This window comes from Odocoileus virginianus, chromosome 30 (assembly GCF_023699985.2).
Source record: "Odocoileus virginianus isolate 20LAN1187 ecotype Illinois chromosome 30, Ovbor_1.2, whole genome shotgun sequence".
Lineage (NCBI taxonomy): Eukaryota > Metazoa > Chordata > Mammalia > Artiodactyla > Cervidae > Odocoileus > Odocoileus virginianus.
Window position 1 is genome coordinate 28,449,788 of NC_069703.1, and position 24,294 is coordinate 28,474,081.

Consider the following 24,294-nt stretch of genomic DNA (forward strand, 5'->3'; position numbering starts at 1 on the left):
TGGCCATCACCCTGAGCCAGGCCACGTGGAGGGGCAGAAAGAATCTGAAGATGCCCACCTTGTGCCTGGAGTCTGGGACAGTGGCCCCCTCTCCATTGCTCCAAGAGGCACTCACTTGCGTCATGAACACAGGGTTGCCCATGTGGAACATTTCAATGCTGATGATCTCACAGTAAATGATGACAGACACGAGGAAAATCATCACCACACAGAGCTAGGGGCAGCAGGGAGCGCTATCAGAGATGGAGGGCAGGTCCACCAGGGCCCCAGCCCACCCTAGAGGGGATGATCCTTCCAGAGGAAAGACCCAATATCTCCTCATCATGATGAGGATGGATGTAGAGCTGGTGAGTTGGCCGGGAAGATGGGTGTGGGGTAGGGAGTAGGGCCCCTTCAGGCCCGTCATGGGGTTCTGGGCCATCTGCAGGGCCAGGGTGGCAAAGTCCAGATGGGGTCTCTCCTGCCAAAAGGGGCAACAGAAATGTGCATTCCATGGCCCAAGCGGCTGGGTGTCATGACCATGCTTCCTGCCCTTTCCCATTTGCACAGGAGTCTCTGGGAGTGTGGGAAAGATGTCTCATTCCTTTTTGTTTCTGCAGGGCCTTTTTTCCCTAGGGTCTGGCTGAGAGCCTGTGGATGGGGATAGATGGGTGAGAAGACAGAGAAGTAAACAACAAATGGACGCACACGTGGAGGAGGGCTGGATGGTCTGAAGGGTGGTGGGCAGAAGGTAGACAGGTGGGCAGGCAAACTAGACAGGCAAGCAGCTGACACGTCTGTGAGTGGGTGTGCAGTGTGTGGGTAGATTAACAGATGGGTGGGTGAGTAGATAACGTATTTGTTTATTCAATAACTATCTTTAAAAGATTGATTTTATTTATGTATTTTATTTTTGGCCGCACTGGTCCTTCATTGTTGTGTGCGAGCTTTCTTGAGGTGCTGCGACTGGGGGCTGCTCGTCACTGCAGTGGGCGGGCAACTCGCTGCGGTGGCTCCGCTTTTGTGGGGCGTGGCTCCGCTTTTGTGGGGCGTGGCTCCGCTTCTGTGGGGCGTGGCTCCAGGCACACGACTCAGTAGTCGTGCCTCCCAGGGTCTGGAGCACAGGCTCAATAGTCGCAGCGCACGAGCTTAGCTTCTCCACGGCATGTGGGATCTTCCTGGATCAGGGGTTGAACCCGTGTCTCCTGCATTGGCTGTCCTCCAGTGCCTAACCTTACCAAACCTTACATCGTCCTGATGTCAGGGGAGGGTGGAAAAGTGACCCAGGCAAACTGTCGGGAAGAGCCAGCTTCGTATCCTTTGACTCCAAAGTCAGAGCTGTTCCCAGCATGCCTTGTGGCCTGTGAGTACAGCAGGGAGCAGAGCTCTGGGGCTGCAGGGCGGAGCTGGGCGTCACCCCCTCTGCCTGGAAGTCACTGCAGTCTCCCGGGGGGGGGGGGGGGGGGGGGCGGTGAGTGTGGTGCTTTTGTGCTTCTGGTGCACCAGGAAAGCATGGCCCAGAAAGGCAGGAAATGCTAAGAATGTTCCCGGATGGACCAAGAGATAGCCTCTCTGTAAAGAAGGGAGAGCGGGCACACCACAGGGCAGGGCCGAGCCCAGGGCTGGGTCCCTTCCTCTCTTCCCTGATTCACCTTGGCCATGGGGCAGACCTTGGAAATATTCTATGTGGCACAATCTCACAGAGTGGGCATATGAGGAAGGAACCCCTGCAGCGCAGATGTCCTCCCTGTGAGCAAAGGGTACCCATCCTGGGAGGGCCTATCCTCAACCAGCCAGCGGTCCCAGCCCACAGAGCCCATCCCTACCCCACCCCTGAGCGCTCCCAGTCATAACGTACATTGGTACCGTGGCGACTAGGCAAGAGATGAGACCAGGGTGCCCAGCAGAACACCAGGCGACAACAAGGCTGTGTAGAAAGCTGCAAGGTGAGCTGCAAGAGGCTCACAGACAGCACGTGAGCCTCTGTCTCTGTGCTCAACCCCAGCTCCCAGCAGTCACCCCACCAGGTGCACCTATCCGGGCAAAGCAGACAGTCACCTTCTCCCCTGTCTGTGCTGTCATCCCGCGACCCAGGATGAGGACAACAATGGTCAAGGGTTGAGGTCTGCACCAGGCCCCTGGCACCCAGCAAATCGCGGAGGCCCAGAGAGAGGAAAAGCAGGAGGCCTGCAGGGAGTTCCAGAATTCTCTCCTGATGGCCCTGCGACGGAAGAAAGCTGAGTCTGTGGCCTCTCCACCTGGCACAGTGGGCGGGCAGCAGTGCAGACTGCCTGGGCCAGCAGACAGGCAATGCCCACCTCTGTGAGTTTCTGTGTCCCATAGACTGTTCACACTAGGATCTCTGCCACCTGCCAGAAAGAACTCTGCCATCGACTCCGCCCCCTTAAGGTCCCGGGTGGACCCTCCCCAGGCAAGTGACTCACTACTCGGTGCCTCTGGGGAAACAGGGGTCGTGGAAAGCTCGGCCCAGGAATCTGTGCCCAGAGCAGGGTCCGAAGCTGAAGCCTCCACCGAATGCGAGACCTAACACAAGGGGGCGCAGTGTTTAGGCCGGGGAGAGAGGGACAAACTGCCAGCTGCTGAAACCGCAGAGCCCTTCTCCCAACCAAGTTCTGCCTGGGCTGGGTGTGTTCCCGCCAGGCGAGCACCTGAGGGGGCTGAACGGGCAGGATCGGGGGCGTTAGGGCACCGCCGGGGCCTCAGGCTGCGGACAGGACAGGCCTGAAACCTAAAGTGAGTCAAGCAGTTGTCTCCCTGGCAAACCCAGGAGGAGCAGACGAGCCTGGATGTGGCTAAAGCCCTTTCCCTCGGCAGGAGGCCCCGCCCGCCCGCCCGCGCAGCCGGAGAGCTGGGAACGGGACGGGCACGCGCCGCTGCAGCTCTGCGGACTCGGCTGAGTCCGGCTGGGGGGTCCTCAGGGGCCCCGGCAGGGCCTCCACCACCAGGGAGGACCCCGCCCCGTCCCACCCCTTCCGCCTTCAGCCAGGCGCGCAGGCTCAGTTCCTCCGAGTAGCCCGCCGACTGCTCCCGAGACGCGCAGCTCGGTGCTCCGCGGGCCTGCACTGCTTGAGGGGCCGGGATCTCCGGATGACCCAGGGCCCGGAGCCCCGCCTGTCATGATCCCTCCTGGGACGGACAGATCGCCTTCAGCGCGAGGGCCCTTGCTGTTGAGTTGCTCACTCGTGTCCGACTCTTTGCTACCCAAAGGACTGCAGGCAGCACGCCAGGCTTCCCTGTCCATCACTGTCTCCCCGAGTTTACTCAAACTCATGTCCATTGAGTCAGTGATGCCATCCAACCATTTTGTCCTCTGCCGTCCCCTTGAACTCCAGCCTTCAATCTTTCCCAGCATCAGGGTCTTTTCCAGTGAGTCAGTTCTTTGCGTCAGGTGGACAAAGTATTGGAGCTTCAGCTTCAGCATCAGTCTCTCCAATGAATATTCAGGACTGATTTCTTTTGGATGGACTGGGTTGGATCTCCTTGCAGTCTAAGGGACTCTCGTGAGTCTTCTCCAACACCACAGCTCAGAAGCATCAATTCTTCGGCTCTCAGCTTTCTTTACTGTTCAACTCTCACACCCATACATGACTACTGGAAAAACCATAGCTTTGACTAGACTGACCTTTGTCGGCAAGTCATATCTCTGCTATTTAATATGCTGTCTAGGTTGGTCATAACTTTCTTCCAAGGAGCAAGCGTTTTTTAATTTCATGGCTGCAGTCACCGTCCACAGTGATTTTGGAGCCCAAGCCACCTTCAACAATAGCTTTCACTTGCATTTCCTCGTTTGAAATTCAAACGAGGGGGAACTAGCACCCTCACTTTACGAACGTGGAGATAAACGCTGAGCAGGCCACTGTCATACAGTAGCGGCTGCCCATTTCCGTTGGCTGGACTCCTCCAATGTGCAGACTGGGGCGGAGTGCTTTACACACTAGCCCATTGAATCACCACAGCCCCTCTGTGGCGCCGACACTAGGGTAAAGTCCATTTTACAGATGAGGTGCTTAAGTCGCCTGCACAGTTTAGAGGGCTCGTTAGGGGAGTCCACCCGTCTCTGCAGCGCCCACCTGCTCCAGGAGCCCGGCCGCGTGCAGTTTCTGCTGGAACTTACCAGAGTTTTGTAGGAGTCGCTGCCGCTAGGCGGGCCGCGGGGATCTCAATTTCTACCACAGGAGTGCTCAGTCCCTCCCATCACAGCGGCAGGAGGGCGGTTAGGGACGGGGTGCCCCACCCTATTCCCACTCCACCCTGGGCAAAGAGCTGGGAGCTGAATTTATCAGTCCCCCTAAGGCCCAAATGAAGCATGAAAACGGGTCAGCGGGCAAAGAATCCGCCTGCAGTGAAGGAGACACAGGTTCGACTCCTGGCACGATCTCCTGGAAGAGGGAATGGCAGCCCAGTCCCGTACTTTTGCCTGGAAGATTCCACGGACAGAGGAGCCTGGGAAGCTACAATCCATAGGGCTGCAAAGAGTCGGACACCACCGAGCGACTAAGCACGATCAAGGCCCAAATTAAAGGAGATAGTTTGCGCCCACAACAGTCATCAGGACTAGCTGGAAGGAGGAACTGCCCACTACAGGAAAAGGGCAGGATTCCTCCGGAGATAAGACCCTTCTTGCCTCCCTGTAAGAGATGAACTGTGGGTTGGATACTCCTGCTGCTCGAGGTAAGCGGGGTAAGAGTCCTGCCTGGCCCCAGTCTCACGGATTTTGATCGTGCATCCTGGATAAAAAGCTGCCGCTGGAGTCCGGCGCAAATGCCGCCAGGGAGGCGCAGTGCTCTGGGTCCTCCGGGTCCTCATCCTCTGTGCCATCACCGTCCCAAGGGCAACAGGACCAGTGAGGGGAGAGGACCCCAGTGCAGGAGCAGGGCCAGAAGCTCCAGCACGACCCAGATGGGCCCTCTCCGCCCAGCAGTCCCTGCTCCTGGTTGAAGGTGAAGCGCGATCGGGCCCCCTTCTGCATCCCCTCCACTTGCTGTCTCTCCCCAGAAACTCACCACTACTTAAGGAACAATGGTGACAAACAGCAGCCAGCATTTGCTGGGCCCTTAATTCAGGGCCCGGCCCAGGGTCTTACCCGCATTCACTTGTTGCAACTCAGAGGTTAAATGAGAGGAAGCTATTGTTTTCTCCATTTTACAAACGAACACAGAAGTAAAGTGAACACTTCAAAGTCACGTTTTCACCTTCCTTCTGGGTCATCATCCCAAGCCTCTGTCAGCCTCCTTTGCTCCTAGGAACCACACCTTTCCAGAATAGAATTGAACACCAATTCTCCCCTTCACCTTGCCCCCACCGTCCCAGCCTCTGGGTCTGAGGTCACAGGGAGGGAGGGGTCCCCGGAGGGAGGGGTCCCCAACACCCCCTTGCATGCACGCCTGCCAAGTCCTTTCAGCTGTATCTGATTCTTTGCGGCCTCATGGACTACAGCCCACTAGGCTCCTCTGTCCATGGGATTCTCCAGGCAACAGTACTGGAGGAGGTTGCCATGCCCACCTCCAGGGGATCTTTCCGACCCAGAGACTGACCCCGCATCTCTTATATCTCCTGTATTGGCAGGCAGATACCACTAGCACCGCCTTACCCCCAGTTTGGACTCTGGTGATTTGCCTCCACGTACAACTCTAACTTGTCCTGGGCCTTGAACCCCAGGCCTCCCTTTGGGCACTGCTCCCCACCCCTCCCCCCGTCTGTTCCATGGCAAGGGGAGGATGGGGGTGGGGTGGGGTCACAGCTGCCACCAGGGTACCCGGGGAGCAAGGAGACCCAGGGCAGGACCCAGAAACGCCGCCCGTCTGGACTCACATGTGACTCTGGAGGCCCTGCCCGGCAGACTCTGCGGGTCTGGCCCCCTCCTCCCCTTCCTCACCCTGGGACCAGGCACCTCGCTGGAGCTCCGCCTTGTCTACAAGGCCAGTGAGAGCCTCACCTACTGGCGCTCTGCAGCCAGGGAAGGGCGGGGGAGGCAGTTGTATTCTCCCTCCTGCAGGCAGCCCCAGGCTTCTCACTGGAAGAGCAGGACCAGGTGGGATCCTGACGAGCAGGACCCAGAAGATGCCACTGGAGGGTGGGGGGACAGTCCGGGGGAACGGGGCACAGCTAGGAGCATCAGGGCGGCTCTGCAGCTCCGCAGTCCCAGAGGAATGCCTGACTCAGCATCCCACCCTTAGGCCACTGGACTTCTGTAACAACCCACAAACTAGGTGGCTTATAAACAATAGAAATATGTTTCACACTGAAGACTGGGAGTCCAAGAGCAAGGCGTCACCACCATCCAGTTCTGAAGAGGGCCCTCTTCCTTGTCCAGCCAGCACTTTTTCTGTGTCCTTAGACAGTGGAAGAGTCTAGGGGGCTCTCTGTGATCTCTTTTGTAAGCGCACTAATCCCAATCATGAAGGTTTTGTCCTTATGACCGAAAAGTGAAAGTGAAAGTCCCTCAGTTGTGTCTGACTCTTTGTGACCCCATGGACACACCTGTCCTCTGTCCATGGGATTCTCCAGGTAAGAATACTGGAGTGGGTTGCCAGTCCCTTCTCCAGGGGATCTTCCCGATCCGGGGATTGAACCTAGGTCTCCTGCATTGCAGACAGATTCTTTACCGCCTGGGCCACCAGGGAAGCCCCCTCATGACCAGATGCCCTCCCAAAAGCCCCTAACACCATCACACTGGGGATTAGGACTTCAATCTATACATTCGGGGTGACATAACCATTCATGATGGCATCACTGACTCAATGGGCATGAGCTTGAGCAACTCCAGGAGATGGTGAAGGACAGGGAAGCCTGGTGACTCTTTGAGGTCGCAAAGAGTTGGACATAACTGAGCAAATGAACAACAACAAACCATTCCGTTCAGAGCACTCCCCATCTCCAGGGAAGGGGGCTGGGAAGGGAAGAGGTCTGGGGGTCTTGACAAACAGCGCCAGGGTGGGCTGCAGCACACACACCCCCGGCCCAGCCCTGGAGAGGACAGTGCCTCCTCCCACCAGCTGCCGGCCAGAGCCCTCGTGTCTGTGGGCTCAGGGCCCCGAGGGACAGACACGGCCACTCTCTTCCCAAGGGTCCCTGTGGTCAGGGCTCAGCCGAGCTAGCCTGGGGCACCACCCTTTGCTCAGGCTGCCGCAGGGCTCACAGAAGGAGCAACAGGATATCCGTCTTTGAGCTATTGTGAGGTTTAACCTAATGTTGGAATTTCTGGCACCAAAATGGGGACATCACCTTCCTGACCTCCGGTGGCCTTCTGACACTCCACAGAATAGCCTGTCTCCAAGGAGCTTTATCTGGAGACTGGCTCTGCTCCACGGTCTGTCCGCCTTGGGCACTACCTGTACGTTTGTCCACCCCTCCTCCTTGTGTGTGAACCTACCACACAACTTGTGGTGTCCGGTGCAAAACTACGGAAAAATTATTAAGAAAGTCAAGATGGCAACAGCACAGCGTTAAACCACAGCAGGCAGGCGTGGGGCCGCCAAGTGCAGGGCCCCCAAGTGTAGACGGCTCAGGGCCATGCCCATGAAGCCGGTCAGTGTCCATGTATGTGTGTGTGTGTGGCTTGCACACACATTCTCTGCACGTTTGCGCCCTGACTCTGCCCACAGCCCACCTGCAGGGCCAGCCTCCAGCTTCGAGGAGAATCTTGGCTCTGAGCGCTCTCCTGCCTTCAGCTCCTCGGTCTCCGCACTTGGGAGGCCCCTGGGCTCAGTCTGCTGAGGGCATGCTCAGTCGTGTCTGATTCTTCGAGACACTATGGACGCAAAGGCTCCTCTATCATGGATTTTCCAGGCAAGAATACTGCGGTGGGTTGCCATTTCCTTCTTCAGGGGATCTCCCTGACCCAGAGGTCAAACCCGCGTCTCTTGCATCTCCTGCGCTGGCAGGCGGATTCACAGACACTGGAGCAGCACGGGACCTGGGCTTAGAGGGGCTGAGAGAGCAGCTGGGATGGCAGGTGGCCTGTTCAAGCCCCAGCCCTGGTGTGGTCCCCACTGTTCTTACCCAGAGAGATGGGAATTGTCAATTCTCTGACTGGACCAGTGCTTGCCAGTGCCCTGCCCCACTGTGAGGAGGATCAGGGCTACTTCTCCAGAGCAGCCTCTGCTCTTGGCGGAGCTGGTGCCCAAGAATGCTGAAGAGATAACCAGCTGGGATGCGGGGCCCCCACCACGGGTATCCATGACTGCAAGGTCACATTCAGGTCCAAAGGCCGCCTTTGCGGGGTCCTACCTTGTACTACCTGGTGCGTAAAGTCTACTGGAGCCAAGAACACAGAGGAAGGGGTCACAGCAGGGCTGCAGGCCACAGTGAGACACGCGGTGACCCAAGAGCGGGCGTCGGCCTGTGGGCGGTGCAGGCTGCGAGGCTTGGGTCCTGCCTGGGGACATTCCGTCCCTGGGGCGCGGAATAAGCTCCAGTCTCAGCTCTGAATCTGAGTCAGGGGTAAGAAGTTGCTAAAATCAACGCTTTAGGGCCTGGGAAGTGTTGACAAGCCTGCAGGCAGTGCCTAGGGTGGACAGACCAGCAAGCAGTTGCGGGCAGGCCACCAGGGTGGCTTAGGAGCCTGCTGTGCAGCATCTAGTGAGGTGTGTGTGGGCCTGAGTCCACGAGGTCCGGGTGGCCACGCCTGTGAGTGTGCGGTGTGCAGAGTGGCCCTCTGGAGAGGGGCCTCTGAGGGTCTGCGGGCTGCCTGGCCATCCGGGGCCCTTCCAGCTGAGTCAAACTCAGGCCAGCCCTCTGCCCAGGGCCCATCTATGGACCAAAGACGGTGTCATCAGGGAGAGAAATTCTCAACGCCGGCTCGTAGGTACTTGCCCCCCACACCCTACCCCGAACTTGAGCCTGCATTCTCTAGCGTCTGGCTAATGCAGGGGGATCAGGTTTGATCTCGGGTCAGGGAACTGAGACCCCACGTGCCGCAGGGCAGCCAACCCGTACACCGCAACCAGAGAAGTCCGCAGGCCACAGCGAAGACCCAGTGCAGCCAGAACAAAAAGGCACCCGAGTGCTGCGAGGCTCGTGGAGACACAGGTGGACTCCACTTCCCAGCCTCCCTGTGGCTCTCCGAGGCCATGTGACTAGGTTTCAGCCAATGAACGGTGGGCAGGAATAAGGCATGGGCTGCGCCAGCCTAGGCCAGGTCACAGAGACCTGCTGGGCGACCACCCACCTGCCTGCTCCCCTTCTGCTGACGGGGTGTTGATGGCCCAGGACAAACTGGGAGGAAGCTCAGCGAGGATCTCTCAGGCCCGGGTCTTTGAATGCATGTTCGGAGCGGGCCCCACACCCGCCTTCACCTCCACCAGAGGTGAGACACAGGAAGAAACATCTGTGAAGTGAAGCCACCGTGAGCGCAGGGTTTATCGGGGACAGCAGACGGTGTCACCTCAGCTAACACGGGCTCCTGACTGAAGGTGCTTGAGCTCTGGGGCCCAGATGAGGCACCCGTTCCCCGTCACCCTCTGAGATGCTGCAGGCAGCACTGGAGGAGACGCTCACGCCCTCGGGCCCTGCACGTACAGGGCCTCAGTTTCCAGAAGTCCGGGTGCCCGGGGTGAGCGAGGAGGTCAGGGGCCCCCAGAGGCCCTTGCCGGGAGCTGGCACACGAGATCCCACCCATGACAAGGTCATGAGGGAGAAAACCTGACAGGCAAGGCGGATCAGGTTTTCAGGGGTTTCAAAAAGCTGCCCCCGGCGCTCACCTTAAAGATGATATCTGTCTTTCTGATGCCTGCCTCAATGGACTACTCCCTAATTTCTGTGACACAGGCAGAAGGCCTTCCCCGATCTCTTCCCAAATAAGAATCAATTTAGAACTTTAATCAATAAGTTTCCCAGGTGGTGGTATTTTATGAGATTATCCAGGGTGAAAGGAGTGTTTTAATTTAAACTCCTTTGCTGGTAGTTTGTTAGCCAAATGCATTTATGCCCTTGGTACTAATATGCATGATTGCTTATAATATCCTAATCATAAAATAGCATAAAGAACCTGATTATATAAAAGCCCTAATAGACATAGAGCATTTTTGAGGGGTGAAGGAGTCCTATTAGAAAACATAAGAAAAATTATTCTAAAGGTGGTTATTGGGTTGACGTTTGCTTGCTGTGTTTTTGCTTTTAATGTGCTAAGGTTGTGTTACAGAAACCATTGTTAATATAGTTAAAGCTCTAGAGAAATAAGAGCTTAGCCCTAGTGTGGTAACAATGAGATGGTTGTTACTTGTCAGCCAGGAGTATTAGGCAGAGGCTGCCTCACCAAAGTGGCAGAGTCAGTCTGGGGTAAACTTCTTAGATAAATGCAACTGACAACTTCTGCAGAAGGATTAATTTTTGTGTTAACAAGGTTATACTTCTACTCTGCACTGTTGCCCTATGAGATTGCTACCTTTCAGTTAAGGTCACCATAGAAACAGAAAACAGGTTTACATTCACCTGACTTGCATAAAATGTTAATAGGCCCCAAGGCCAGAAGATAATGTACAAGACCCTCATAAACAAAGAAGTATGCAGAAAACACCCTGGTTTCATGAAGAACAAGCTGATGTAATGTTAAACTATCTTCCCCTTAGAAATGTACTTTTTTTTTTTTTTTTTAGGGTATAAAAGCTACAGTAAAAAATAAAGCACTGCCAGACTCTGCCAGACCCTGCAAACACCCCCGTCTGGTCATTCTCTCTCTCTCTCTCTCTAACACCCGCCCCCTCCCCCCCAGACTTGGCCCTATCAAGGCTGGTCTCACGTGTCTTCTCTCGCGCGCGGACGCCGTTCATCCTGAGGGTATCCCCTGGATCCTGCCGAGGCTGGACCCCGGCAGGCCCTCAGACTGCTGCCCTGAAGGGCTGTGTGCCCGCCTCCCTGCGCTGAGCTCCCTGCCCTGAGCTCCTGAGGAAATGGCCTTCCCAGGCCTCCACCCTCCCTGACAGGCCCCAGGCCCGTCCGGGGGGAGATCCCCATTTCTGCCCCAGCCCAGGGCCTGGGTCCTGCTCCGGGTCGCCTGCAGTCGGGGTGCCGGCTCAGGAGCCGGCTGCCTCTGGGGCGGGGCGGCCCCCTGGGGCGGGGAGCAGGCCAGCCGCCGCCTGGTCCTGCTGCCACAGCTGGTCCGCCAGGCCGTTGAGCACATAGGCGACGTCGGCCAGCCCGGCCCGGCCGTCTAGCGTGCGTCCGTCCGCCAGCCGCCGCCCCGGCACGCTCTTCACCCGCAGCAGGGGCAGCGGCCAGGCCTGCCGGAAGGCCGCAAGGTCCCTTTCGGGCACGTCGGTGTGCACGTACTGGTCGAATCTGGAGGCGGGTCAAGGAGCCTGCATGCCTCTGCCTCCCAGTCAAAGCCAGCCTCCTCCCCGTCCCTAGTCCCCCGCACCCCGGTCTGCGGGAGGCCCTGCTGCAGCCTCCAGGGAGCCCGTGGGGCCAGACCCCACTGCGCAGCACAGGCAGGCTGCCGGACCCCCGCTCCTCGCCTCGCCAAACGTGGCCTCTTAACAGTCCCGGGGCCCCCGGAGGATACTTGGAGCCGATGACCATCCTGACCACGCCAGGGGCCTCGCCGGCTACTTGGGCCAGCTGTCCAGGGAGGTCTTCAAAGGAGGCCCGGTCAGTGAAGGAGAAGAGGAAGAGGAACGCGTCTGCATTCTCCTTGCAAGCCTGGGGAGGGGGAGGCCAACAAGAGTCTGCTGCGAGCTCGTCACCTTGGGACCAGAAGCTGTAGGCCCGAGAAGTCTTCCCACCCAGCCCGGGAGACAGGCCCGGAGCGGCAGTGGCTGGTCCCAGGGCTCAGCTCAGAGCCCTCCTGGCTGGGCCAGCGTCCTCGGGCCCTCCCGCCGGCCCCTGGTGCCTGCAGACCGCGCAGGCCCGGCTCAGACAACCCGCGCCCCAGACCCCCAGGCCCACCAGCCTGCTCACCGGCAGCATGTGTTCGAACTTTTTGAGTGCAGACTCCCCGCAGTCCCAGAACTCGAAGCGGAACATGACGACGCGGTTGCTGGCCTGCAGCTTGGCCGGCCAAAACACCACGGTGGTCTGGATGCCTGGGGGGGCCGGGTCGGTCACGCGGTAGAGGGGAGGAGAGGGCCAGGAAGGAAATCCTCAGTCTGATGGGGAAGGCACAGTCCCCGATGGGAGAATTCCTGCCCCAGGAGCCTCAACCTACCAGGGATATGCAGCCCTAGCCATAACCGGGACAGAGCACCGCATCGGCCAAAAAAGTTCGTTTGGGGGCTTCCCAGGTAGCTCAGCTGGTAAAAAATCCGCCTGCAATGCAGGAGACCCTGGTTCGATTCCTGGGTTGGGAAGATCCCCTGAAGAAGGGAACGGCTACCCACTCCAGTATTCTGGCCTGGAGAATTCCATGGACTGTATAGTCCATGGAGTCCCAAAGAGTCGGTAAGATGGGTTCCTTACCACTAGCACCAGCTGAGAAGCCCTCCCTCTTATGTACAGGGAGAGTTAGAGGTCCCGGAATACTGTCACATGTTGCAACATGATGGTAAATCAGCTTCCAGTGGAAGGAAATGAGAAAGGAAGAGAAGTGTTTTCTAAGCACCTGCCTTGTGCCAGCTCAAGGTTAGACAGGTCACCACCACTGCCTCTAGTACTGTCCTGTGCTGTGCTTAGTTGCTCAGTCATATCCGACTCTGTGACCCACAGACTGTAGCCCTGGAGAATCCCTCCAGGCAAGAATACTGGAGTGTGGAGAAGGAAATGGCAACCCACTCCAGTATCCTTGCTTGGGAAATCCCATGGAGAGTTTGGAGTGCTATGGTCCATGGGGTCACAAAAGGGTTGGACACAGCTTAGCGACTCAACAGTAACAAATGGCAGTTCTAGGCAACCTATGAGAACAAAAACTTGTAAGAAATTGGGAGTTGGGGCTGAAACCAAAATCCTATTGTTTACAGATGTGAATGTCTATTTAGAAAAACCAAAATAAACTTCAAGCAAATATTTAAACTTAAAAAAAAGGAATACTGGAGTGGGTTGCCATGCCCTCGTCCAGGGTATCTTCCCACCCCAGGGATCAAACCCAGTCTCCCGCATTGCAGGCAGATTCTTTCCCATCTGAGCCACGGGGGAAGCCCGCTCTACTACTGACCCCACTATAGTCCCAAGGGGTTGATACTATTATCCCTGTTGGACAGAGGCACTCATGTAGGCTCAGAGAGGTGCAGTGACTTTCCGGGGTTTCAGAGTAACAGGTGGGGCTGGTTACAGATTACGGCTCATGTGGTCCAGGGCGAGTCCTTTCTCCACCCCAGGGAAGGCCTCCTCGGAGGGACTCACCAGTGGTCTCGTGGTGCACCACGGGCACCTCCAGGCCAGCCAGCTTGGCCACCAGTGCCGTCTTGCCCACGCCACTCTTCCCAGACACGAAGATCTTGTAGCTGGCAGTGTCGATGGCCACAGGCGGGGGAAGCACTGGTCGCTCAAGCAGCCCTGAGGGAAAGTGGGAGCCAGGTGGGGTCAGGGGCCAACCTGGGGCTTTTTTGGTGCCAACCAGCCCTTCTCTATACAGTACCCATGACAGAGGCTTGCCATACAAGCAGCATCCCCGGAGGAGAAGCTCTGCTGGAACCCCAGTGCTCCCGGAACCAGGCCAGTGCCTACGCCAAATAACACCTTTTTTTTTTTTTTAAAGTTCCATGCATGAGGTGCTTCTTGTTATTTTTTGCTGCACCATAAGACTTGTGGGATCTTAATTCCCCTGCTGCTGCTAACTTCCTACCAGGGTTAAACCTGGGCCCCCACAGTGAAAGAACTGAGTCCTAGCCACTGGACCATCAGGGAATTACCTGAGATGGTTTTTATTAATACTATTATCACATATCCCAGGTTTTTCACAGGTGAATGCAAGGTTTTTCCTAATTCTTTCCTCAATGGAGAAATAGCAGCAAAAGTATTCTTAAGTATTATAAATAAGCTCCTTAGAATCAATACTGTCAGATCTTTATGAATGTTTTAAATTAGTTAATTTAATGAATTCAGTGTTTCTTACTTTTTGCAAAACCATGTAATTTGCAGGATCTTAGTTCCCTCACCAGGGATTGAACCTGGGCCCGCAGCAGTGAAAGTACTGAGTTCTAACCACTGGACCGCCCTGAGTGTTTTTAATTTAAAACTTGCAACAAAAATAAGTATAAACTATGATCCATCATAGCGTAGGACCTGGAAGTCTTAAAGCGTGGGCTGCCCTCTCACTCTCTGATCTCAAGCATTCTGGAGCTTTTGTCTCCTGGCCAAAGCTGGGCTCAGGGTTAGGGTTAGTGCAGTCCATGCCAGGCCCCTCTGCGGGCCTGTCAGCTGGATGAATTAGCTTCCTCCTGGGGGACAGGGGTGTCTTATCCTGGAGACAGCAGGATATGGAAGAAGCTTGTGTCTACTCACTAGGGGAGCTGGGACAAGTCTGCAACGTGGTATTGAGAAGGTTAAACTGGCATCCAGGGTACAAAGTGCCCAGCAGAGGGCCTGGCGCCCGCTGAGGGCTCAGTCAACAGCCTCTCTGGTGACAGGGGTTCCTGGCAGTGTTTTGCCTGTTTCCATGTTCCTGGCTCTGATGATGGAATTAGCTCTAAGGAGATTTGGGGGTGGGGGCCCACGATAGGGCTTCTAAGGTTCCCAAGGATGGGGAGAGGGTGGAGCCGGGCCTCAGTGCCCTGTCTCTGCCCCCCCTCGACCCCTCCCCTCCTCCACCCTCTCCCCCAGGTGACCCCCCACCCCCAGGGACAGGCAGGGGACCGGCAGCGGAGGGGGCGCTCACCAAACACCCGCCGGCGGCCCTTGCGCAGGACGCAGGCCAGGTACTCCTTGCCCTGGGCGCTCTCGTGCCAGTCTGGGACAATTACCGAGCCCGGGGTGGCCGGCCTGGCCATGGCTGGGCGCCCTGACGTGGAGGGAAGGCGGAAAGCAGGGTACGGGAGGTGGAGAGGGAAGCTGGGTCAGTGGCCTTCACCTGCCCCCGGGCTCCTCTCTGGAGGCCCCCGCCCCCGGAGGACGGGGCGATGGTGGAGCCCCAGCTTCTTACTGTTCCGATTGAGGCTTCTGGCCTCCAAGCCCCCTTGCAACACCCCGGCTCCCTCTCATCGCGCAGATCGCGCTAGACGGTCACCCCATCACCGCTCCAGGAGGTGTTTGCACGGCCCCCGAGCCGCTTGTCACCTCCGGGGAGGTCACACGGCCTTGCCTCTCCTCCGCCTCCTCGATCTCAACCCCCAGCGCTGACATCGGCGGCCCACGCGGACAAAGGAATTCTGTGGAGCCCTGCTTTAAAGGCCCGCCCCGCCGCTCAGGGCCGGCGCTCAAGGCGCATGCGCGGAGGCTGTCGTCATGGAGACGCGGGGCGGGGTGGACCGCGGGGCGGGGTGGACCGCGGGGCGGGGTGGACCGCGGGGCGGGGCAGGTCTGTCCGCCTGTGAGGCCGCGCGGGCTACGGGGGCGGGCCTGGACTTCTCCGTTGATTTGTTCCAGCCTCAGTCTTCCTTCCAAAATTTGAACAGATCTCCCTTCTGCCTCTTTGCTCCCCAGTTTTCTCTTCTATAAAGTGGAGGTAAAATGCTGTCACCTCCCAGGATTCTTTACAACAGTCACAAGTCCTTAGCAGTGTTCAGGACGTTTAGTTATTGTTGTTGTAACAATAATATCATTATTATTGATCTTGCTTGGCAGGAACTCGACATCAGTTGAACACCTGTAGCTTCACCCATGAGGGAACAACTGCTGAGAGTGGTCAAGGGACTTGCTCAAGGCCTTAAAAATGAGTCTAAGGCTTTCCAGTCACTCATTTCTTGATTGATTGATTGATGGATGTCACTTATTCAACAAATAATTACCGGGTACCTATTTTATGCCCGGTTTGTTCTAGCTGCTGGGAATGCAATGGCCACGAGAAGTCCCTGCCCTTCTGGAGCTGACATTCCGTTCCATTCAGGAGCCGTGAGCCCCTCCCCACTGTCCCCACACTGGGCACCAGGCCTGTCACCCAGATGGGTGCTCCGTAAATGCCCCTTAGCTGGATAGTATGCAAAATAGCTCATTACTGAAAAGCTGTCTACTACACCTTCTACCAGTACCTGCTTGCCATGCCTTCAAGTAGGCAAATCACTGTTTTAAATTCTATGAATTAGGCTTCCCAGGTGTCTCAGCAGTAAAGAATCCACCTGCATGCAAAGCAGGAGAATCAGTTTCAATCCCTGGTCAGCAGGATCCCTGGAGAAGGAAATGGCAACCCACTCCAGTGTTCTGGCCTGGAAAATCCCGTGGACAGAGGAGCCTGGTGGGCTACAGTTCATGGGGTCACCAAGATCACACACGCTATGATTAACCTTCATTGAAGGCCAACTAAGTGCCAGATGGTGGGGGCTTTAGAGAGGCTAGTTATTATTTCTATAAACAAACTTGTGTAGGAAATACTATTACCCTCCTTTTATTTTACAGATGAGGAAACTCAGAGGCAATGGGATTATCTGAAGTCACACCACATAGGTGGTCAGTGGGCAAACTAGACTCAGAATCCAGGGTGCCTGGACTCTGAAGGACATCTCTGGTCTGCCGCACTGGGTCTTGTGTGTGTGTGTTTTTTTTAATTAGTTATTTATTTGACTGCACCAGTTCTTTGTTGAAGCATGTGGGATCTAGTTCCCCAACCAGGGATGGAACCCAGGGCCCCTGCATTGGGAGCACAGAGTCTTAGCCACTGGACCACCAGGGAAGTCCCTGGGTCTTGTGTTTTTAAAACTTTGACCCCAGTCCCTAGGAGGGACATTCCTAGCAAAGCTGAACGCAGCCAGAGGGCCATGAGCCCGCAAATCATTGAGGACGGTTCTCAGGCCCCAGGGGGGAGTGGAGTCAGGATGTGTAAGCCGGGGCACTGGCCTTCAACTTGCTTACAGTGCAGCAGAAATACAGGCTTGTAACCACCCCTGCAGGGCCCTGCAGCTGGAAACCGCTGCCTGTGCTCCCAGGTCACTCAGTTCCCCATCCCACAGGTCCTAGCGCGTCTGTGTGGTCCTCACCGTGGACCAGGGGAGCCTCAGTCATGAGACTCAGACCTGATGTGTGTTTAGGTTTCTGGACTTCACAGCCAGCCCTGCCCCGGCGTGGCTTGTGGAGGCATAGGGAGAGTGGGAAACAACTTAGCCGTGTGTGCTTGCTAGTTAGCCTGGAGGCCAGGTAAGATGTGCAGCCCTCCTGGGCTCAGTCAGGGAGGCTGGAGGTCTGAGGCGCTCGTGGCCAGAGGGTCGGGGGGGATCAGTCTTCACGGCCTCAGGAGCTCTCAGGAGTGGAGAGGACACTGCAGTGAGCTGAATCGGGAGCCTGTTCAAAATGCAGATTCTCAGGCCCTGCCCCCCAGAGAGTCTACGTCGGGGGGTCGTGTGTGTCTGTGAGCCCGCACGTTTAACAAGAGCGCTGGGTGGTCAGAAGCCGGACTCTGCGTCAGTCTGCTTGGGCGCCACAGAGTGGGTGGCATAAACAGTACAAACTGTCCACAGCTCTGGCAGCTCGCAGTCCACAATCAAGGCGCCAGCAGGGGTGTCTGGTGAGGACGTTCCTGCTGGTCTGCAGGCAGCTGCCTCCTCCTTCCCCCCTGCATCCTCTCCAGCCCTTCTCTGTTCACACACTCCCTTGCCGTCTCCTTTTTGTAAGGACACCAGTGATACGGATTAAGGCCCCACCCTTATGACCCCATTTAAACTTAATTGCCTCCCCAAAGGCCCAATCTCCAAATAAGTCTCCTTGAGGAGTTAAGGCTTTGCCCTATGGTGGGGGTGACACATTTCAGCCTGAAACAAGGCCGAGGACCTCACTTACGCAATCGCCGCTGCTCAGCTCAGGACAGGAGCCAGTCACGGTTGGCGCCTGGCCTTCCAGAAGGATGCTGTGAGCACAGTCTAGGGCGTTCCTCTGACCCCTAAACTACGTGTCCCATAAGGGTCTCCTCTTTGAGTCACAGGTGAAACAGGGAGACACTACCTACTTAAAGGCCCTTCCAGTGTAGAACCTTTTGATTAATCCACTCATTTCTTCATGGTTTGGACTTCTCCCCAGACTGAGCACCTCCTGGACAGGGCTCCACAAGTGCTCACGAGGAGAACTTGTCACGGCAGGGACACGGGGGGCCCACGTGGGCAGACACAGACCGGAGGACCTGCAGGGCGGGGCAGCCTCTGCGCCACCGCGCTGGCCGCATCACTGCTTCCTTCGGGGCTTCCCTGCTCGCCCCCTCAGCGCCCAAGTGATCTTTTTGCACATAAACCACTACTGTTGCCCACACGACTGCAGTCTCCAGTAGTTTTCACTGCGCTCAGAACAGGATCCAAACTCCGCGTCTTCAAGGCCTTCCGTGACTGAGCCCTGACCACCTCGTGCTTTCACCCCAGCCACCACCTTCCTCCCCGGCCTGCCGCACTCAGCGACCCTGGCCTTCTTCCGCTCCCACTGAGGGGCTCTGTGTCGCATTTCCCACCCCCGGCAACTCCCTCCACCACCCCAGGGCCTCAGGAGGCTGGCTCAGGGGAGCCCTTGCCCAGGTCCCGGGTGGACATCGCCTGCCACTCAAGGGCTTGCCTGCACACCCCAGCTCACTCCCACATCATTCTTTCTTGATCCTGAAGTTTTATTTACTTGTTTAGTTTTGGCTGTGCTGGGTCTCTGCTGCTGCGCACACTTTCCCTTGTTGCAGCGAGTGGGGGCTACTCTCCAGATGCGTTTACGAGGCTTCGCTTGTCTCAGAGCCCCGGCTCCAGGTGACGGGCTTCAGCACTTGTGGTGCACGGGAGCGTCCCAAACCAGGGATCGAACCTGTGTCCCCTGCATTGGCAGGTGGATTCTTAACCACTGGACCAGCAGGACAGTCCTGAGACTGACATTTTAAAAATGTATTGTCTGTCTCCCTCACCTTGGACGTAAGCTAGGACTGGAGGCCTTGCCATTTTGCTCTGTTATATCCCTGTTCTACCACAAACTGGGTGGCTTAAACAACAGAAATGTATTTTCTCAGTTCAGGAGCTTAGAAACCTGAAATCAAGGTGTTAACAGGGTCAGTTTCTTGGAGGGCTGAGTGGGAAGGACCCACTCCAGGCCACTCTCTGGCTTGGCCACCTTCTCCCTGTCATATTCCTTCCCTCTGGGTAAGCCCCAGTTCAGTTTCTCCTTCTTATGATGATACCAGGCCTATTGGATTGTGGTCCACTCTAATGATCTCACTTTAACCACTTCAGTAAAGATCTTATCTCCAGGACTTTGCTGTGATCCAGGGTTAAGATTCTGCTCTTTGACTACAGGGGGTGAGGGTTTGATTCCTGATTGGGGATCTTCAACGCATGAAGTTTTTCCAGGGTAGGGGAGACATAATTCCGCACATAATAATCCCTACTACCTAGAACATGTCTGAAATAGAGTAAAAACTTAATAAAAATATGCTGACTGACTGCCTATGGCTACAACATGAAGAATGGCTTGCAGAAGGCAAGTCTAGAAGAAGGACCATTAGGAAGCAGGATGCACATTCTAGGAACGCGTAGAGGATGTGCATTTGTCAAATATTTATGAGCCAAGAGTGGGAAGCGATACAGGCCCTGCCCTCATGTGGCCCACCCTCTGGTGGAGACTGAGCAGCAGCGCAGTAGGGCAGACAGGATTCTAGCTGGTAGATTTAAAGTGTACAGATCCCCTCAACGTTTCTATTTTGGCTGAGCTGGGTCTCGGCCGCTGCGCACCTGGGCCTTCTCTGGTTTCAGCGAGCGGGGGGCTGCTGTCTGCTGCGGTGCGGGCTTCTCACCGCGGGAGCTTCTTTCACTGGAGCGTGGGTTCTAGGCATGTGGGCTTCAGTGGCTGTGGCCCGTTGGCCCAGCAGTCATGGCGAGTGGGCTGAGTTACCCGGCAGGATGTGGAATCTTAGTTTCCGGACCAGGGATTGAACCTGTGTCCCTTGTCTAGTGGCAAGTGGATTCTTAACCACTGGATGACCAAGAAGTCCCCCAGATTCCCTTTAAACACAGAATTTGGCCAAATCATCCCCAAGAGTTGGGGATTTTTTTTGGCCCACCATGAGATCTTAGTTCCCTGATCGGGGGTCCTACCTGGACCCTCAGCAGTGATAGTGGAGAGCCCTAACCACTGGACCACCAGGGAATTCCGCCCAGGAGTTCTTTATCGGCTGAGACGTGACGGGCTGGGCGCCAAGGCTTGTGTCCTTCCCCTGGAAAACCTGTCGCTCTCTGGCTTAAACCCTCTGCCGGCCTCCCGCGGACCTGCTGTCCACACTGCGCCTGATCGGCAAGGCCGCCTGAGCACCTTGCTCTGCCTCAGTGCGCCAGCCACACGGGCCTTCCTGCTGCTCCTTGGACTTGCTGAGGTCATGCCACCCTCAGGCCTGTCTTCCCGCTCTTCTCTCTGCATGGAGTGCTCTCCACCCATCTCCCCATGACTGTTGCTTCCTACATTCAGGTCTCAGCTGACATGTCAGATCCTCAGCAAGGCTACACCGATGAGCCCAACACCATCACACTTTCTCACAACCCATCTTAATTCTCTTCACAGTATTATTCACTTGGCGTCATCTTGCTTAGTTGTTTCCGTATTTGTCTGTCCCTTCTCCCCACCCTCCACTGAAAGGTGAATCCCACAGGGCAGAACAGGGCCTGGCAGTGCCCTGACAGAGGGAACTATGCGGGCGTGAGTGCCAAGTCGCTTCAGTGATGACTCTGCGACCCCGTGGACTGTAGCCCGCCAGGCTCCTCTGTCCATGGGACTCTCTGGGCAAGAAGATTGGAGTGATGCCGGGCCCTCCTCCAGGGGGTCTTCCCAACCCAGGGGTCAAGCCCAGGTCTCTTGCATCTCCTGCGCTGGCCGGCGGGTTCTTTACCACTAGCGCTGCCTGGGAAGCCCAAGACGGGGCTACAGATAGATTTGCTTAACGCAGGAATACGTGCTGGCCACAACCCCCCCTCCAGATGTCAGCCACAAGGCTGGTTTTTCTCCATTTCCCACGGCCTCTCTTTGCTGCCCGTCTGTGCTGGGCCCAGGCCCCGTTTCTGGGCCTCCAGCTCGTGCTCCTGTCCCGCCACAGCCCCTCCAGTCATATTGGCCTCAGCGCCTTCCCACAGGCTCCTCCCTCCACGGAGGGAAGCCCCTTCCTGCCTGCCCTGCAGCATTAGCCAGGCGCCTCTCGTCCTGGTTCTCGTGGACCCCAGGCACATCATCTGCTCCTCTCCAGGTGGAGCAAGTTCAAGTTTCCGCCTCCGCTGATTCATGCACTTGAGAAGCAGGGCTTTGTTTCCTCTGAGCCAATTTAATCTGCGTCTGCTCTGCAGACGTTATAATCCAGCGATTTCCTGGTAAAGTTAAATTCAGTGATTCTTCATTCCTACAGCTTAAGCACTCAAGTCTCCTCAAAGCTGTTTCACCTCCACCTCCTCTGGCGCTGGGGTTCATGTTCAGTGGGGTGGCAGGGGGCATTTAACTGAACAGCAAAGAAGCATGCTGGGGCGTCCTCTGCCCCAGAGAGGACTCTGCTCTGCACGCCTGCCACGGCCTCACCCACGCTGGCCTCCGTCAGGGCTGTGCTCTCCTCCACCGTGGGTCCTGGTCATGAGCTTCTATCCCTGCTGCATCCGAGAGGACGACCTCTGCTCACTCTGCATGGTCCTCGACCGTGAATGTCGGCTCCTCTGGACAGGCCAGACCCCTCACAGCTCTTCTGCACCCTTCCTGGGACACAGGGGTCTGTCTTCCTGGTCTGAGGCCCAGAGGCCTGCACGTTCTGTGTTCCTGACTGCTGGAGGCCAGGCCTGGACCCTGCGGACCTGGGGTCTCCCAGAAAGGCTGTCTGCCCCCTCCTCAGTGTAGCAGGGTGAGGTTAGGACAAGGAGGACGACTCCCCAGGCCTCTGGCTCTCCGTCCTCCCTCTTCTTGCGATCTGGTAACATAAGTAGACGCTCGTGTGGCCCTGGAAGCTCAGGGCTTGTCTTGTTCCCTGCTGTGTGAACCCGCAGGCTGCTCCCAGGGCAGGTCTCTGCCTCCTCTGAGCACAGAGCCTCAGGGGTGAGCCCGCACTCGGGGACACACGCTGAGTGAGCCCCAGGGCAGCGCTGGGCCTCCCTGGCCTCATCGGGGAGCCTAGTCGGGAGCGGCAGCAGCCCCGGCCCCCGGCCCCCGGGCAGGAGCTTTCTTCCCCGCGGGCTTCTGCCTGGTTAGGGCCCGCCCCCGCCCTCCTTCCGTCCCTGCAGGGGGTGGGCAGACAGGCCTCTCAGGCGTCTGAAACAGCAGCTCCGCTCTGTGCGTGCTGACCGGGTCCGGGCCCCGAGCCCAGCCCACGGGGAGAAGCACCGGCTTCTCCACAGCCAGGGGCCGGGGCAGAGAGCAGGCCGGCCGGCGGGGGGCGGCGCTCGGAAGGAGAGACGGGCGTTTTCTCCGTGCCCGGCTTCCTTCTTAGGAGGCACGGATGGTGTCTGGGACCCAAAGACTTTCCCGGGGCGCCCCCCGCTGGGCTTTTGGGGAACCACACCCGTGGTTCCGGCTAAACCGGTAACCTGTGTGTGAGACCAGCGGTCATTTCTGCCCTTTCACGGCCATTTCTGCCCTTTCAGCTGAGGCTCAGGGAGGCAGGACAGCTTTTGAACCGATGCTCCCCTGGTCCGAAGTCCGGGCTCGACCCTCATCTGTAGTCTCTCTGGGAACTCCTTTCTGAGCCCACAGGAGCACATCTCAAGGGTTAAAAGCGCAGAGATCCTGTGGTCTCACTCTTGATCTGACCGGTAAAGCAGCTCCGTGGTCTCCTCCCATAGACTTTATCAGTCTCTGCCTGAATACTTGCATCAACAGTGAAATCAACAGAAAACGGCAAAATTCTGTAAAGCAATTATCTTCAATAACAAGTAAGTTAAAAAACTACTGAATCATCACCTCACAAAGAACCCCCAGGCATGCTGGACTGCCCTTCTCCATGGTACACTGTAGGGAGGAGGGGAGAAGGGGGACACACCACAGCCCCTCTGGCACCATCCCAAGCTGGCCAGCCTCAGGATTTCCGGGGATGCTCATCGCCTGGCCTTTCCCAGGTTCTCCGGGTGAGGGCGACGTGGGGCGTTAGCGCAGGGTGGTGACAACACGTGCAAGGCTGTGTCTCCTGTCTGAGTCGGGGATTCCCGCACGCCTGCCCTCCCGCTGGACGGCCTGTGGAGTCCCGAGGAGCAGGAAGGACAGTGCACTGTCGCCCTTTCGCGGGCTGGGTGCTGCAGTTCAGACCCAGATGGGCACAAGCCTCTGGCCCTTCAGCACCCAGGGGCGGGGCGGGGCGGGGGCTGCGCTGGGACCCCCACAGTCCTGGGGGAGCCGCGCTTCTGTGCTGAGCTGAGCTCTCACTGAGGATTTCTCTCCAGACTGGCACATGCCCTCCTCTCTGCCCCACACAGTCTCTGACCTGGGGTCGTTCACGCTGCCGGCTGTAGCTCCGACCCTCCCGAGCTGGAGCCTGCTCCCCTGCCATTACTGCGGCCCTTGGCCTGGATGGACTGTTAGGAAGCTGACAGGAAGCCTTGTGGGACTGACTTGCCCTGAAAGCCGGGTCTTCCCCAGGACCACCAATCACCACTGGCACCCTACCCACCAGACATCACCTCCTCTAGGACATCCCCTAGTCTGAGTATCCAGGCAATGCTAGAATTCCTCCAGTGATGCCACACTGGTTCCAGGCTCCAACTGTATAAAGTTCTTCCCAATGACCCTTCTCTAGAGCTTCTACCTACTGACCGTGTTGAGCCCAACAAGGAGCTATAAGGGGCAATAGCCATAAGGAGCAAGTCTGCCCTTCCGTAAGGGCAAGTGTGGAAGCATCCAGAACAACCATTCTACCGCTTGCCACCAGCAAACCAGTGACCTGAGACCCTTCCGAACACCATGGTCTAGTTTGCCAGATACCTCAAAGAATAGAAAACAGAACAGATGGCATCAGACCACATGTTGTTGGACGTGGAGAAGTTTCATCCTGCAGCTTGGGCAACGCACATGGGCAGGCAGGATGAGAGCCGCAGGCTCACAGCACCTTAACCTGAGATAAGGCTGATCCTCAGCCTGAGCTGCGTGAAAAAACGATGGCGCTGGGCGCAGAAACCCAGGAATGTGAGACAAGTGGCAGACCGAAGAATGAGGTCCAGAGGGAGACAGCACTGCTGAGACCACTCTGACCTGACTGAGGGCAGCAGCTGCTATGTTCTGCCTGAGGCAAAAAAGCCTCAGAGGTCCTCACGGGGACAGGTCATCAAATGACTCAGATGGCGGGGACGTGCGTAACCCTTAGTCTGGGGCGTGATC

General features: G+C 57.0%; 1 protein-coding gene across 2 annotated transcripts; it reads right to left on the reverse strand.

Moving 5' to 3' along the window:
• Positions 1-856: 856 nt before the first annotated feature.
• Positions 857-15,289, reverse strand: CPLANE2 (ciliogenesis and planar polarity effector complex subunit 2). Of its 2 annotated transcripts, XM_070458751.1 has the most exons (6): positions 15,011-15,289; positions 14,747-14,869; positions 13,273-13,425; positions 11,896-12,020; positions 11,501-11,637; positions 857-11,277 (listed from the first exon to the last, which is right to left on the reverse strand). In XM_070458751.1, the coding sequence occupies exons 2-6, from the start codon at positions 14,856-14,858 to the stop codon at positions 11,013-11,015; spliced, it is 792 nt and encodes a 263-aa protein (XP_070314852.1). In that variant the 5' UTR covers positions 14,859-14,869; positions 15,011-15,289; the 3' UTR covers positions 857-11,012. The 2 variants fall into 2 exon arrangements, with proteins under 2 accessions (XP_070314852.1, XP_020733654.2); XM_020877995.2 differs by having other exon boundaries at positions 14,747-15,288.
• Between the last annotated feature and the right edge of the window lie 9,005 nt (positions 15,290-24,294).